At 30.0% G+C, this 15,310-nt stretch overlaps 3 protein-coding genes across 3 annotated transcripts; 2 read left to right on the top strand and 1 right to left on the bottom strand.

Moving 5' to 3' along the window:
• Positions 1–398: 398 nt before the first annotated feature.
• Positions 399–4,623, bottom strand: abcB7 (ABC transporter ATP-binding protein; the record flags this gene model as incomplete). The annotated part of the gene is made up of 9 exons (XM_020574263.1): positions 399–412; positions 2,142–2,546; positions 2,615–3,152; positions 3,245–3,409; positions 3,521–3,604; positions 3,675–3,816; positions 3,865–4,003; positions 4,233–4,424; positions 4,455–4,623. 9 exons carry the CDS (start codon positions 4,621–4,623, stop codon positions 399–401), a joined length of 1,848 nt encoding a protein of 615 aa, XP_020436335.1.
• Positions 4,624–5,370: 747 nt separating this feature from the next.
• PPL_03297 (18S rRNA (guanine-N(7))-methyltransferase family protein) lies at positions 5,371–6,485 on the top strand (the record flags this gene model as incomplete). Its single annotated transcript, XM_020574264.1, has 4 exons — positions 5,371–5,406; positions 5,494–5,531; positions 5,649–5,927; positions 6,002–6,485. 4 exons carry the CDS (start codon positions 5,371–5,373, stop codon positions 6,483–6,485), a joined length of 837 nt encoding a protein of 278 aa, XP_020436336.1.
• A 5,956-nt stretch (positions 6,486–12,441) lies between these two features.
• Positions 12,442–14,950, top strand: PPL_03298 (pleckstrin domain-containing protein; the record flags this gene model as incomplete). The annotated part of the gene is made up of 2 exons (XM_020574265.1): positions 12,442–14,227; positions 14,316–14,950. 2 exons carry the CDS (start codon positions 12,442–12,444, stop codon positions 14,948–14,950), a joined length of 2,421 nt encoding a protein of 806 aa, XP_020436337.1.
• Between the last annotated feature and the right edge of the window lie 360 nt (positions 14,951–15,310).

Here is a 15,310-nt window from a genome sequence, read left to right on the forward strand (position 1 = left end):
ATTAAATAATAATTTATCTATAAGAAGCTGTTGTTGTTTTAATTGTTTGTTTTAAAAACAAATATATTTGATTGAAGGTGTGTTGAATTGAGTATGATGATGTGCATGAAAGTGTGGGTGACATTCATTTAAAAACTTTTTTTTATTTAAAGGTGGTGTGGTGTGTGGTTATGATGTTTGTACTTTAAAAAGACAGATAGATAGTAAATGTGATGTTGAATATATATATATGTCAATCAGAAACCAAACTACTGATATTAACATATTAATGTGCACACTTAAAAGGATTTGAATGGAGGCAAACTATTGTTGTCAAAACATTCAAATTTAGAAAGTTTAGATTAAGATAATGATCTTATAATATTATTATAATCTTATTGACAACACATTTTTCATCTTCAATTTGGTTTTACTATATTTAAATAAAAGAGCTCTTTTATAGTATCTGCTTCAAACCAACCAATCATCAACCAACTTATAAGTAAGCTTTTATATCCACCATCTTGATACTATGCAAGTGTTTATTTTTAATGATTGTTATTGTTTATCTAAATAAATATGTCTGAGAGTCATGTAGATATGTGTAAAATAAATGAATATTCCTGATAGAAATTGTTGCTAGATGAGATATGGACGTTTAAAGATACTTTAATTTTAAAGAAGAGGAACAACAATCTAAATACAGCAGCTATTGCTAAATGTCTGACAAGTAGTTTATATAACCAGGAATATCAATCAATCGGACATCATCAAAAAAAATGGAACTTTTAACCATTTAATAAATAAAATAATTTATAGAGGTAATAATAATGGAATCGTTCGTTTCTGAGAAACTATTAAAAATTTGTGATTATGATTTTCAAACAAAATGTGTCGTGGTATTGTGTGGGGTGATTGTTTGTTTCACACACCTTGTTTGATGATTTGATTGATTTGATAAAATATGCACTTGTGAATGTGTATGACTGTCACTCAATCATTATTAAAATGTCATATTTGGATTTGATTTTCTTTTCATTAATTAATTTGACTTGAGTGTCTGATTGGTTGAATAAATTGATTCGAATTGAAAATGATTTTGTGGTGAAGTGGTAGTGGTAGATTTCTTTTTTTACTTACTTATAATTACAACAACTTATAACCATAGTGATACTCTAAAGATTGATTGACTGATTCGATATAATATATTTTATCAATTATATAAGTAAAATTAATTTCTCTGAATCTAAGATTATTTCTATTCTAATTACTATAATAATACCAAAACTATTATTTTTACACTAATTATTGTTATTAATATTATTTGACAAAACTATTTTAAAAAGATGTGTTTTTTTTTTGTTGGGTTATCTTTATATATATTTATTACAATAATAGAATGATCTAACAATTACAACTGTCTGTTAAAAAAAAAAAAAAAAAAAAAAGAAAAATATAATATTATGTTAAAAAATAAATAGGTAATATTAATAAAGTTTTTTTAAGTAATCGATTCAATATCAATTATCACTTGATGTTGTTTTTAAAAAAAAGAGGTTGATTTTTAGTAAAAAACTAATTAATCTAACCTGAAACTGGGTTGAATCCACGTTTTTCAGAAAAAACTTCGTTCGAATTTTCAAGAAAATGATGTAAATGCAACAAGAAAATTTTTGGGATTAAGTTTTGATTAGATTTTTTATTTTTTTGGTTTTTTTGTTTATATATTTTTATTCATCGTTTTTTTTTGATGAAAAGCCCAAACCAAAAAGTCGATCACCTTTGCTTTGCAAAATCATATCAATTAAAGCGCTCAAAAGATGATGTTGTTGCAGTGGTTGTTGAAGTTGTTGTTGTTGTTGGCGCTGGGAATTGTTTTGCAACTTCAATTTTTGTGGTTTGAGTTGTTAGTGTATTTCGAAAATCAATTGGAGATTTCCAAAGCAATGAAGAAATGTTGTTGGAAAGTTGTTGATAAATGGTTTTTTGTTTTTTTTTAATGAAAAAGAAAAGAGATAGATTTAAAAATAAAAAAAGTTAGAAATTTCACATTTAAGATCTTATAAATATTTTTGGATATTTAAATGTTGTTGCAACTTCACATCCATCATCACAACCAACCTATCCTAATCAAATTATTTAATTGAAAAACAAAAACATACCTAAATTTTGATATAGTAAATCGGATTGAAGTAGTTCACTGTGCACTCCAGTTTCAACAACTCTACTGTCTTCGAAAACAACGACCTGTTGTGATTTCTCCAGTGTTGACAAACGGTTTGCAATGACCAAGACCGTTCTGTTTTGATAGAGCTGATCGAGTGGACCATTCAAATCGTCGGTTGACTCTGTTATGCAAGAGGACTCATCGACGAGCAACACCTCTGGATCTCTGAGGAATGCACGCGCCACCGATATCTTTTGTATGATATTGGTACTCAGTCTCTCTTTTCCAAGCATAGTGTCATAACCTTGTGGCAAACTAATAATGAAATCGTGAAGATTCGCTCTTTTCGATGCTACAATAATATTTTGTTGTGATAGATGTGACAATCCATATCTTATATCTATAGTTTTAAATTGTATATGGTTAGTAATTTTTACAATAGAATAACAATTATAATTAATTACTTACTTTGTTCGACTGTTCCTTCAAAAATAGAAGTATTTGAGGTAATTGAATAGCATTTGCTTCTGAATAGATGTAGATCGACTGCTTTGGTATCGATTCTTCCAATGGTGACGGATCCACGCGTTGGATAGTAGATTCCTTGGATGAGTGAGAACACAATGTCTTTGGATTGAGATGGTCCAACCAGTGCAACCATCGTACGCTTTCTGAGGTTGAATGAAATTCCACTGAGTAGGATTGTGCCATTCTTGTGATGGAAAGAAACATTATCGAATGCTATACTGAGCTCCGATGGAGTCGGTGCAACGCCGCCCTTGAACGAAACCTTTGGTCGTCTGTCGATCAAACTGAAAATACGACGACATGAAGGTAGCAACTTTTGGAACTCGCCAATCACACCAAACAATCCACTGATAGACACCGACAACATCAATGCATATAAAACATACTGGAACATTGAAATCTCTCTCTGAATTGTCTCATACAATGTAAACATAAATGCAAATATCAAGATTAATAAAACTGTAAATCCACCAATTGCCTATAATAAAAATAATATTATAATATATTTGATCAAAGTTGTTAGTTTTTTTGTTTGTTTTACTTTTCATTTCTTTTTTATATTGTACTTACAATCCAAAATCCACTTGTAAAAATTGAAGACTTTATTGCACGATGTACTGTCTCTAACTCTGTTTCGAATGCACCCATTTGCTTGGCTTCAGCATTGAGCAATCTGATCTCTACAATGTTGGTTGCGGTGCTGTCTACCACGGAGGATGCTCTTGTCGACAACTCCTGTATATATTTATATTTCGGGTGGATAAACGCATTGAAAATAACGTAGAACATGAAAAATAGCACACCAAATGAGAAAACAAACAATGTAATTCGCCATGAAAGGATTACCAATATCAGTAATCCACCGCCCGATTGTAATAAACTACGAACAAATGTTGATAATGATACAGATACTATATTTTGTAATATTAACTAAAAATAATAACAAATTATTAATAAGAATATTATTATTATGATTATTATTATTAAAATAACAACTTACAGTGTCGGAAGAAATGATAGCATTCAATTCACTACCTTTACTTGAATCGAAATAGGTTACTTCTTGAGTGAGTATTGAACGGAATAAATCGTTTTTCAATTGTGTTACAAAGTGGAAGCTGGCGATGGTGAAAAGGAGATATCTTATAAAGGCAAATGGAATCTGAACGATGATGATCAACAACAGATACTTTGAAGATTGGAACCAATCGAAATCCTCATTCAGCTTGAGCCCCAGTGCTTCCAATGCCTGTGTCTTATTCGTACTTGGATCTTCAATAAATAGTTTATTTATAACAACCTGTTGCATTGTATCTTCAATTTGTAAAGCTTTACAAACAAATAGTCAATTAATAGTTATACATTTTTTGGCATTTCATGAATGAATGAAATTGTTTTTTTTGTTTTTGGAATTCCATATAAATATAATATTTTTATAAATACATACCAAAATAATATGGTAACAGTAATTGACAGAGTGTGGTTATGCTAAGTGCAATTAAACCAAACATGTAGTACCAGAATTGTGGTCGTAAATAAGAGAGAAGTCGATAGATGCATCGTTGTGTCGAGTAGTTGATCTTGTAGAACTGATCTTCGTCCAGCAACATATTAGAGGCTATATTATATTCATCGTCTTCGTTGTCTTCGTCGTACTCATCAAACTGGTCATTATATCTATCATAGTCATCGATATACATTGGACTCGGTGATGATGTCCTATTCTTCTCTTTGTTTGTTTTGAATTCATCTAATTTAAATTGAACTTGTTTTGATTTACCAATACTATTATTTAGGCTACTGCTACTATTATTTATACTATTACTATTATTAATACTTTTATTATCTAAAATTACACCATTTGATGTTAGATTATCATTACTACCAGTACTGCTGGAATCATCATAATCTTCCTCCTCAAGATAGGCGTATTGTTTCTTCTTATTCATTCGGTACTATTATTATTATTATTATTATTATTACAACAATTTCTAAAGAGAATTATATATTTATATCTAAAGTATTATGATTTGGTTTGATTTGCTTACTGAACATAAATGCTTATAAAGTTGATTGATTGATTGATTAAACGTTGTTCAGCTGAATTATAATCTATATATTAGGAAAGAGTGAGAGTGAATGTGTGTGAATTTATAAATGTGTGTGTGTGTATGAGTATGTTAAATGTGTTTTTATTTATATAAATATAAAAATAAATTATATATGTGTAATTTTTAAATTGTTTTTTTTTATTATTTATTAATATTGTTTAATCAAACTGGTAAAAACTACACTACTAATAATATATACATAATTGTAAAGATGATGAATGAAAATTATTGGCTTAGTTTTTTTTTTTTTTTTAAATTGTTTTGACCACCAAGTTTAAATGAAAACTAGAGCTGGCGTGTGTGGTTCTATTACCACTCAACAAAAAGATAACGGTCACTTTAAAAAAAAAAAAAAAAAAAAATTTTTTGCAAACAACTCATCTATTGCAAAAAATCGAACTTCCTTTTGATTTTCCTCGTTTAAAATTTTCTCGTTTTCAAAACCTATTCAATTCTATTTTTTTTATTTTATTTATTTTATTAATTTAATTTATTTATTTTTGTGATCGATCACATCTGATTTATTAATAAGTATTTCGGACTGACCTCTTTTTATATACATATATATATATCGACAAATCAAGAATGTCTAGACCAGAGCATATTGCCCCACCAGAAATAGTATGTACAAAAAAGCAAAATCATACATATATATATTAAATGAATCAATGTTACTAACATTCATCAATCATTATTTATATAATTTAGTTCTACGATGATGTAGAATCAAGAAAATACTCTTCAAAGTAAGTAGTATTAGCAATGTTATATCATCATAATCATAAAGTAGATATTAATATGATGTGTTATTATTATTATTATTATTATTATTATTATTATTATTATTATTATTATTATTATAGTTCTCGTATTATTGAGATTCAAACAACGATGGCAGAGAGAGCTTATGAACTACTGTCGATTCCAGAGGATAAAGAAGGATTGTTATTATTGGATATAGGATGTGGATCCGGTATCAGTGGTGATGTCATTACTGATCATGGTCACGAATGGATAGGAATGGATATATCAAAGGACATGCTCGACGTATCGATAGAGCGTGAAGTAGAAGGTGATGTAATGCTTCGTGATATCGGTCAAGGTTTTCCATTTAGAGCAGGTACATTCGATGGTGCAATAAGGTAACATTACTAATACTAATACTAAAACTTAAACTTAAACTTACAAAAACTAACAAATTAATCACAATCAATAGTATATCAGCAATTCAATGGTTATGTAATGCAGAGAAATCACATCACAATCCAAGAAAGAGATTGTTGGTATTCTTTCAATCGCTATTTTCAGTTTTGACACGTGGTGGTAAAGCGGTTTTGCAATTCTACCCGGAGAATGCAGCACAGATCGAAATGATTTCGTCGGCAGCGATGCGTTGTGGTTTCACCGGTGGTCTGCTGGTGGATTTCCCCAATTCCACCAAAGCCAAAAAGTATTTCCTGGTGCTGTTCACCGGTAGCAATGGCAGTATGCCAGCGGCAAAGGGTGTCGGTATCGAGGAGGCCGAGGAAGACGGTGTTAAATATGTAAATAGAAAGACAGAGATTAGACGTGGAAACATCAACAAGCGTGTCAAGACTAAAGATTGGATCAAAGGAAAGAAAGAGAGACAGAGACATCAAGGTAAAGAAGTTAAAAGCGATTCACAATACACCGGAAGAAAGAGAAAGCCAAGATTCTAAAACAAAACCAACTATTTTTTTCAAAAACAAAAATACAATGTTTCTTTTTTGTTTATTTATTTATAATCCTACTACTACTTTCGTTTCTTTCTTATTTATAATTAATTCCATCCATTTTATTTATATTTATTTATTTTGAGATTAAATCAATTAATTAAATTATAAATTACTGTTCATCGTTGATACCAATAATCAGAATAATTCAACCTCTTTTGGTTTTATTTTAATAATAAAATATTGTAATTCTATAAATAAATCTATTAACTTTATTTTGTTAGAATATAATAATTTTTATTGTTTAATAGATTTATTTTAATGAACAAAAAAAAAAAAAGGTAAGATTATGATCAAACAATCTTATAGATAAAGATTGTATCTTTATAACTATCTGTATGAATATGTATTTTATATTTATAAATATACATTAATTTCCAATCTATTAATTTCATTATAAGATATCTGCCCAAACCATCTATTAAATTAACTTTAACTTTATGCTTATCAATTTTTAATAAAAAATAAATGATTATTTTGATTATGTTTAAGTGAATAATAACAATATTTGAATATTCACATAAAACAATTGATATATTATATGTAATCAAATCGACATTATAATTGGTGTATCGATTCTTTGTATATCCGTCGAAAAACTATTTTATTTTTCCTTAGATACCAATACCACCCCAATTAGATTGAATCAATTAATCAATCAGTCAATCAATCAATCAATCAATCAATCACTCTTCAATAATTCACTATCTGATATACATACACAAATTAAAAATAAATAAACTCATATAGATAGACATTTTAATAATAATTTTTAATAATATTTGAATTGTGTGTGTCTGGGTTTGTGTTTACTTTTATAATATTTATTCAAAACAAAAACACATAAAACAACAAACACACAACAAACAAACAAATCAGATTTGATCAATGGCTACTATACAAATTTATTTATTTTATTTAGGGTTTTTATATCAATAAGTCCAATCATGATTAAAATTGATTACATTATTATCCATAGTGCTACAGCAAAACCCTCATTTAAAATAAACATATAAATATGAAATGTCTATCATTATAAAACATTTCCGCTCCTATAATTAGATAGTACCAATTGAATTAAGAAACAGATTGTAGTACTGCATCAGGTGTGTGTGGTTGTGCTCTCTATTCCTTTTATTTCATCGCACATATTACCAATAGTAATAATAATTAAGTTGTTTCTTTATACATCAAATAATACAATATTAACAATATGTTGATTATACTGACTGAATCATAAACATGTATTTTAAATCAAATGTTGTTATTTACTCTAGAGTTAGAAATATTTTGATAAATTAAATGTATAATAAAAATAGATAAATAAATAATAAATAATAGATAGAAATAGTAAATAGTAAATCAAGGAGTTAATATTAACTTTTTTAGTTCTCTTCTGAAACATCTTCATAATATTATATTCTTGCCTAACAACATCAGCTCACCTCAATATCTGATCACACAACTAGTTCAAATCTCGATAAATCTTGAGATATATATATTTAAATGGTATGTTAGAACTAACGACCAAAGAGTGTGTGGAGGACCTGCGAATCACAATACGTTTTCATTTTCTTTAACTAAATTTAGTGTTTTTTTGGTTTTTTTTTTTTTTTTAATTGAAATTTTAAAAAATGGTTTTTGCAACACTACCAAGCTCTCTTTAAAGTTTTTTTTTTTTTTGCTTCAATTTAATTTAATTTTTGACAATTTTTTTTTTTTTTTTTGAAAATTGTTGGTTAGGAAAGTATCTAAAGTGCACCCACTTTACCAGCAAAAACTTTGTACTACCATCAACAAACCAACTCCTTTTCGATTTATTCACTCTATTATTTTGCAAAAAAAAAAAAAAAAAAAACTATTGCTGTCAATCAAATCAATTCAATTAAAATTGTGAGATTTAATAATAAATCAATAATATCATTTCATTGTAATAATTTTCAAAACAACATATCCCTTCATTTATACAACAATTCTTATAAAATTTTAAAGAAAGTCTCACAACACACTTTAATATAATAGCCCAATCATATAAATTTCATAGCAATATTCACATTCAATATTGATTAACTATTAAAAACAAAAAAACAAAGTAAATAATCAAAAGACATTTTTAAATAAATAAATAATAAAACGTCGAGAGTATGAATTAGTTGTTGTAACTTTATCATTGCTTATTTTATTTCAACAACATTAAATCCAGAACCAAATAAATCACAAAACAATCTAAAATTACCACACATTTATATAGCCCAATAATTTTCAAGAAGAATCAAACAATATCCTATTTCACACACTCACAAAGCAACAAAGTAGACCAAACAAGTCGACCACTTACTAATTCAATTTATTCCTGCAGTACTTCCCTCTGTCCTTATAAACACAGATTAATAATTATTATATAGTGTATTCATAGTAACATAATTAAAATAGATAGATATAGATATATATAATATAAATACAATATAAAATAAAAGGTAATGTGCAAAACATCAATAACAATAGCAAAAGAATAACAAAACTTGGACTACTTAATAATAACAATAGCAAAAATAACAAAACGAAATCATAATCATATCATATCAAATCAAACCGTGGTAGATCTAAAAGACTTGAATTTACCACAACAACTACAGCTACCATCAATACTTTAAAAATAACAACACACATTTATTTTTAGTAGTAAAATATGTATTTGTACAACTCTTGATCTGTTCACTTCTCAACTTCAACCGGTCATTCATCACACACATGTGACAGTTAGTCACAATAGCACCCAACATACTAGAGATATCTTGCATTGCATTAATTAATTAATTTGGTAATCTCACCAAAAGCGTTGTTATTGTTTGTCAAGGATCTCAAGATGGGTCCCACCCACAACCACCCTATCATTTTCTATTAATAATCTATTATTAGTTTACATTGCCTTCTTTGTATATACAGTTTTGATTACGTATCAGATCAGATTGACTGACTGACTTGAAAAGTTGACTTGAACAACCATCATAAACATTAACCACACAACAAACCAATCAGTCAATATTGGATATCTAACCAATAGTAAAAATAATAATAATAATAACAACACAGTAATCCCGAGAATCATCAAAGTTTGGGAGTTACTTGTATTTCAACCTACAGTGTATTGTGTGTTTGTTTGTCTTCCTTCCATTTAAAGTTTGTTTGTTTGTTTTTAAAACATGTTCAAATTCTACAAGACAACGTTTTATTAGCAATCATTCGAAGCAAGATCTTGTAAAGACATGTTATTGATACAATAAAAACGATCACCAATCATTGTAATAACAAACTTTTTAAAAACAACAATAACAACAACAACAGTCGTTACTACTACACAACACTTCACTGTTATCTCATTCATTCATTTACAATCTTAACCACACTGCTAACTACCTATCACACACAACACACATTTAATAAAAACAAAACAAAAAAGCAGTAACAAAATACCACCCCGTCAAACTATATTGTATTAGTATGTATGTATTTATATTTGTACATACCAATCCAATCAAAACTGTCAAAAGAAATGACATTTAGTCAGGTTTAATATTTTGTTGTTTTGTTTATGATCTTACTTTTTGTGGTGTGTGTAATCAAGTGATTTCCACGGATATTACCAAAAGAGCAAAAAAGAGAGCAGCAGCTCCCCATCATCCCTCAAGTATAGTTAACCTATATTTATCGTATGACCATTGGATGACGATGATAAAGAATAACTATTACCTACTTGCTTACTACTCACCAACCAGCTTCTTCTATAATAATAATAATACAAGCATGGTAATTGTAGAGTATTATTTGATCGAAAAGCAAAACAAAGCACACTCACACACTCACACACACGATCAATTAATTACGATCTCTACTAGTACTCCAGTATTGAGTAAACTGGAAGTTTCAAATTATTGTGTGAATGTTTTATTTGATTTTGTGGTGTGATGAAATCTCATTCCACACCCACACTCTCACACTGTCGTTTTGCAATGTTAAATTTGGCAGCCTCAACTTCAAGAAGCAAAATAGCAAACATTATTTATACATTTGATAGCAGGCATCCATCCGCCATCCATTCTTTAATTAATTCTAGTATTTATTGTATTTATTCATTGTTTATTTTAAAATACAATAATTACAACCAACTCTATTCTAAACTTAGTTCATTCCTCATTCTCATTCGTGTTCTCCAGCTTTTTTAAGTTTATATACTCATTTTTCTTTTCTCACAACGCTAAAATTGGTTTCTTTTCATTTATTACATTTATTTATAATAATAATACATTAAACAAGCACAATCCGCCACCTCAAAATTTTAAATTTAAAACATTTAACCAGTTTATCATCTTTATTTTTATATATTTATTTCCTATCCAACAGCTAAATTATATTTTCTTTTTTTTTTATTTAAATATTTATTATCTATCCATTTAATTTATTTATTTATTATTTATTAAATCATCATCTACATTCACTTAACTCCACACGCACCACCATCACTTTCATTATCAGAAATCCAAAATCGATCAGAATACACAATATTATTTTGGAAACTGGTCACAAGTAATATTTTCATTATTGGAATCTCAACAACACAATAGCCAATAGCAATTAGCAACAGTAAAACAGTGTAGATAATACCAACAACCACTTATTCCAACAACTTCGTCTTCATCCTGAAACACCATCTACGATCGGTCACTCAGTAGTAGTATTGTATTGTTTAAATTCATAGCTAACAACACTACTCTAATCAAGCTGGTCATCAAATTCATTCATACATTCACTCAAATCAGTCAATTCCAACACCAACAACATCTTCAGTACTGTTCATCACACACACACTCTCAATACTCTACTACTACACATTGTTTTCACACTCAATCAGTTAAGTGTGTTATTTATTTTTTTACTTGTCTGTGTTAGATTGATTTGTGATTTCTGTGTGTTTCAACGTACACACTTATTAGTTATTGCAATACAATTCAATACATATATAATAGACTAAACACATATTTTAAAACATTAATCATCTTGACGCACACACCAGAGTTATTTGTTTAACTTCACCAACAATAATAAAACATTAAATATTGTTAAAACAACCACACCCTCACACTCTCACACAAACTCATACATTTATTAGGTTAACCACCAAAATTGATTATACTACTTTGATTGATTGATTGATTGACTGATTCACACAAATAATAATAATTATCTCTTTTCTTTCTTTATATATTTATTATATTCAAACAAACAAACACACACACACACACACACACAACACATACAATTTAATTTAATTGAAATCAACTCTTATTGTTGTTGTATCTTCTTTGACTGCTTCACAATTCAATTCAATCCATTTGAATTGTTGTTGTCGACCAATTATAATTATAATTTTAATTAATTATAACGAACCTGCTTTAACTTATCACCTTTCTTCTTCTTTGTTTCTATTATAATATTATTATTCATATTTATTTTTTTACCTACCTGTTTCCAACAACCTATTTTTTTGTTTTTTCAGATATCCATTCAATCAAATCAACTCATATGAGTTAACTACTTTTGGTGAAATTCTTAATCTCTCAAGTAAAACTATACAAAACAACAATAATAATATAACCTCTATCCCTCCACCAAACTCTACAAATTCTTTAGAATTTATAATTATCGTAACTGCTTGCTATCTGTCCACCTGTATACTTGCCAAATTCAATATTTCCTATCTTAATATATATAAACCTATATATCTCTGTTCATTTATTAATTACGCCATTATACAATAACAAACCACTACCCACTACCACACCACGACCACCACACATTAATTAACATCATCATCATCATTAGCATCATCATCATTTTTTAAACCATGCATTACATCGCAACGAATTCAACAACTAATACCAATAACAACAATAACAATAATAATATTAAAATTAATAGTCCAAATTTAATATCAACTAAAAATTATAATAATAATTTAGATTTGAATCATCAAGATTCTTTTTCATTAACTAATAATAATTCTCCAAATTCTAAATCAATAAACAATAATAATAATAATAATAGTAATATAAAGGTTTCAAAAAGTAATTCAGTTTTCAATTTCGATCAACTCTTATCATTACCCACCAAGCAGAGTGTCTTAAAACAACAGAAACCAGAATCAAATCATTCCGCTATTTCAAGATCATCAAGTTCCATATTTTTTGGTAAAGATAAAGAAAGTAACAACAACAACAACAGCAATAAATTACAACAATCAACTGGAGGATCGTCATCACCAAAGCAATTGTCGTATCAACAACAGCAACAACTTCTCCAAATTTCGAAGCGATCTCCAACACTTTCTCCGTTACAACATTCTTCTTCAGATATGAACAGTATGTTACAAAGACTCGACTTAAGGAGACCGAGTATTGCAGCATCGGGAATGGACGACTCGCCGAATGGCGCTGACATGCCCTACTCACTGGAACACTCGCTCGGCTCCACACCGTCGCTCTCCTCGATGAAGGTGGCCGAAGAGATTGACATTGTCGTGATTGGCGATGAACTCTCAAACAAAGCACGTTTCATCACTTCCTTCCTCAACAACGATGACTTCCAGAAGGATCCAACTCTGGACATTGCATGTCGTCGTCCAGTCACCATAAAGAACGGCACCTACAACGTCAACATCCACACTACCGTCGGCCAAGAAGATTTCTGGGGAATCAACGACTGCTACAATCGTCAGGGTCACGGATTTGTATTTGTATATAACATCAACTCGCGTGAATCATTCAATGCATTCTCGACGTTGCGCGACAAGATTCTCTACGACAAATCGTCAGAGAATGTCATGATGGCCATGGTTGGCTATGGCGAGCACGAAATCGATGGCGAATCAGGCGAGAAACGTCAGCGTGAAGTATCGTATGCCGAAGCGAAACGTCTGGCAGAGTTGTATCAATATCCATTCACAGAGATTCCAACGTTCGAACCATCGTCCGAGCCACTGATTAGCAATTGTATCTCTGAACTACTTCATCGTATCACTCACTTTAATGGATCGCAATCTGGCAGCGCCGCTTCTAGTGCTGCCAACGGCGCCAACGCCTCCGACAAGACTGGCGCTCAAATCCAACAGACCACCGAGATCATGGTGCTGGGCGAGCTCTTCACCGGAAAATCACAGTATATCCAACGTTGTCTGGCCGGACAGTTCAGCGCCAGCTATCGCGAAACCACCGAATGGTCAAAGAATATCATACAGTCACAGATGAACGATATTCGCTATTTCATAAAGTTGGTGGACACCCGTGGTTTGATGTTGGAGGAATCACTGACGCGTGAAAAGCTCAATACCACACAGGCATTCATCTTTATGTACAGTATTACCAGCCGCAACAGCTTTACAACACTCGAGTCACTCCGAAAGAAGGTCTTGGCATGCAAGGCCGAATCTAAAATCCCATGTATACTCATCGCCAACAAGTCTGATTGTCTGACACTGGCTCGTCAAGTCACCACCCAAGAGGGTAACGACCTCGCCAAACTCTGGGGTTGTCCATACTTTGAACTTTCAATGAAAACATCTGATGAAGAAGATGTACTTAAAACAATATCTCAACTATTAGTTGAATTACAAAAAATGAATAATAATATAGATGGTAAGTTTTATCTGATAATAATTTATCTATATTCACCAAAAACAACAACAATTTACTAATTTACTTTTCCATATAAAAATATATTTAGTTGGAGAATTTAAAAAAGAAGGATATTTAATGAAAGAAGGTACAAAACTAAAGAAATCAATGACCAAATACTATTTCAAGATAAAACGTGGATATTTGTATTATTGTAAGAACCAAGCGCACACCAAGAATATAAAGACGATCGAGTTGTCGGAAGCCGTGCAAGTCCAAATATTAAATAATCAAGAGAAGAAGGATGTTTGGCCATTCAGTTTGATCGTCGAGGGCAAGGTGATCAATTTGGTGGCGACGACAGAAGCCGAGCGTGACCAATGGGTTACATCGATCAAGATCAACTGCTACGTCAACGAATTCATCGGTAATCTGATGGAAGACGTCATGGTGACGATGGTCAATGAGATAGCACAGCAATCGCAAGGCCAGACACTCCACAAGCGTACCGACTCTACGAAATCATATACATCACTCGCCAGTTCCTATCCTTCATCGCCACTTTCACTCTCACCGGATTCGTCGTCGGTGTCAACATCACCCTCGGAATCATCGTCACTAGCCGGCTCACCTCAACTTCACTCACTCAACTCGTACGACAACAACTCGCCACTCCACAGTCCACTCAAAAAGAATCTTTTATCACGTACCACCAGTTTTTCTAAAACCACAAAATTCCACTAAACAAAACAATCAAAAATCATTAAATATATTAAATCCCACTATACAATAACCAAACAAACAAGCAACCAACCAACTCCAACCTCTAACTTTTAATATACAGAATATGATATATATATATTTAAATAGAATATAAACAAACAATAATCAATGTTTCCGAAATATTAATAATAAATTATATATCGATATCATTTTATGATATCTTTATATTGTTGTTGTATTTTTTAAAAAAATGTTAAGATGTTTTTATTTAGTTAGATTTTGAAATAATTGAGTTGATATCTATTTGTTGTTAATAATATAATAGTACATCAGAATAATATTATGTTAATATTATTCATTTGAGAATAAAGAAGAATTCTT

The sequence above is a fragment of the Heterostelium album genome (genome assembly GCF_000004825.1).
Source record: "Heterostelium album PN500 unplaced genomic scaffold PPL_scaffold3, whole genome shotgun sequence".
NCBI lineage: Eukaryota > Evosea > Eumycetozoa > Acytosteliales > Acytosteliaceae > Heterostelium > Heterostelium album.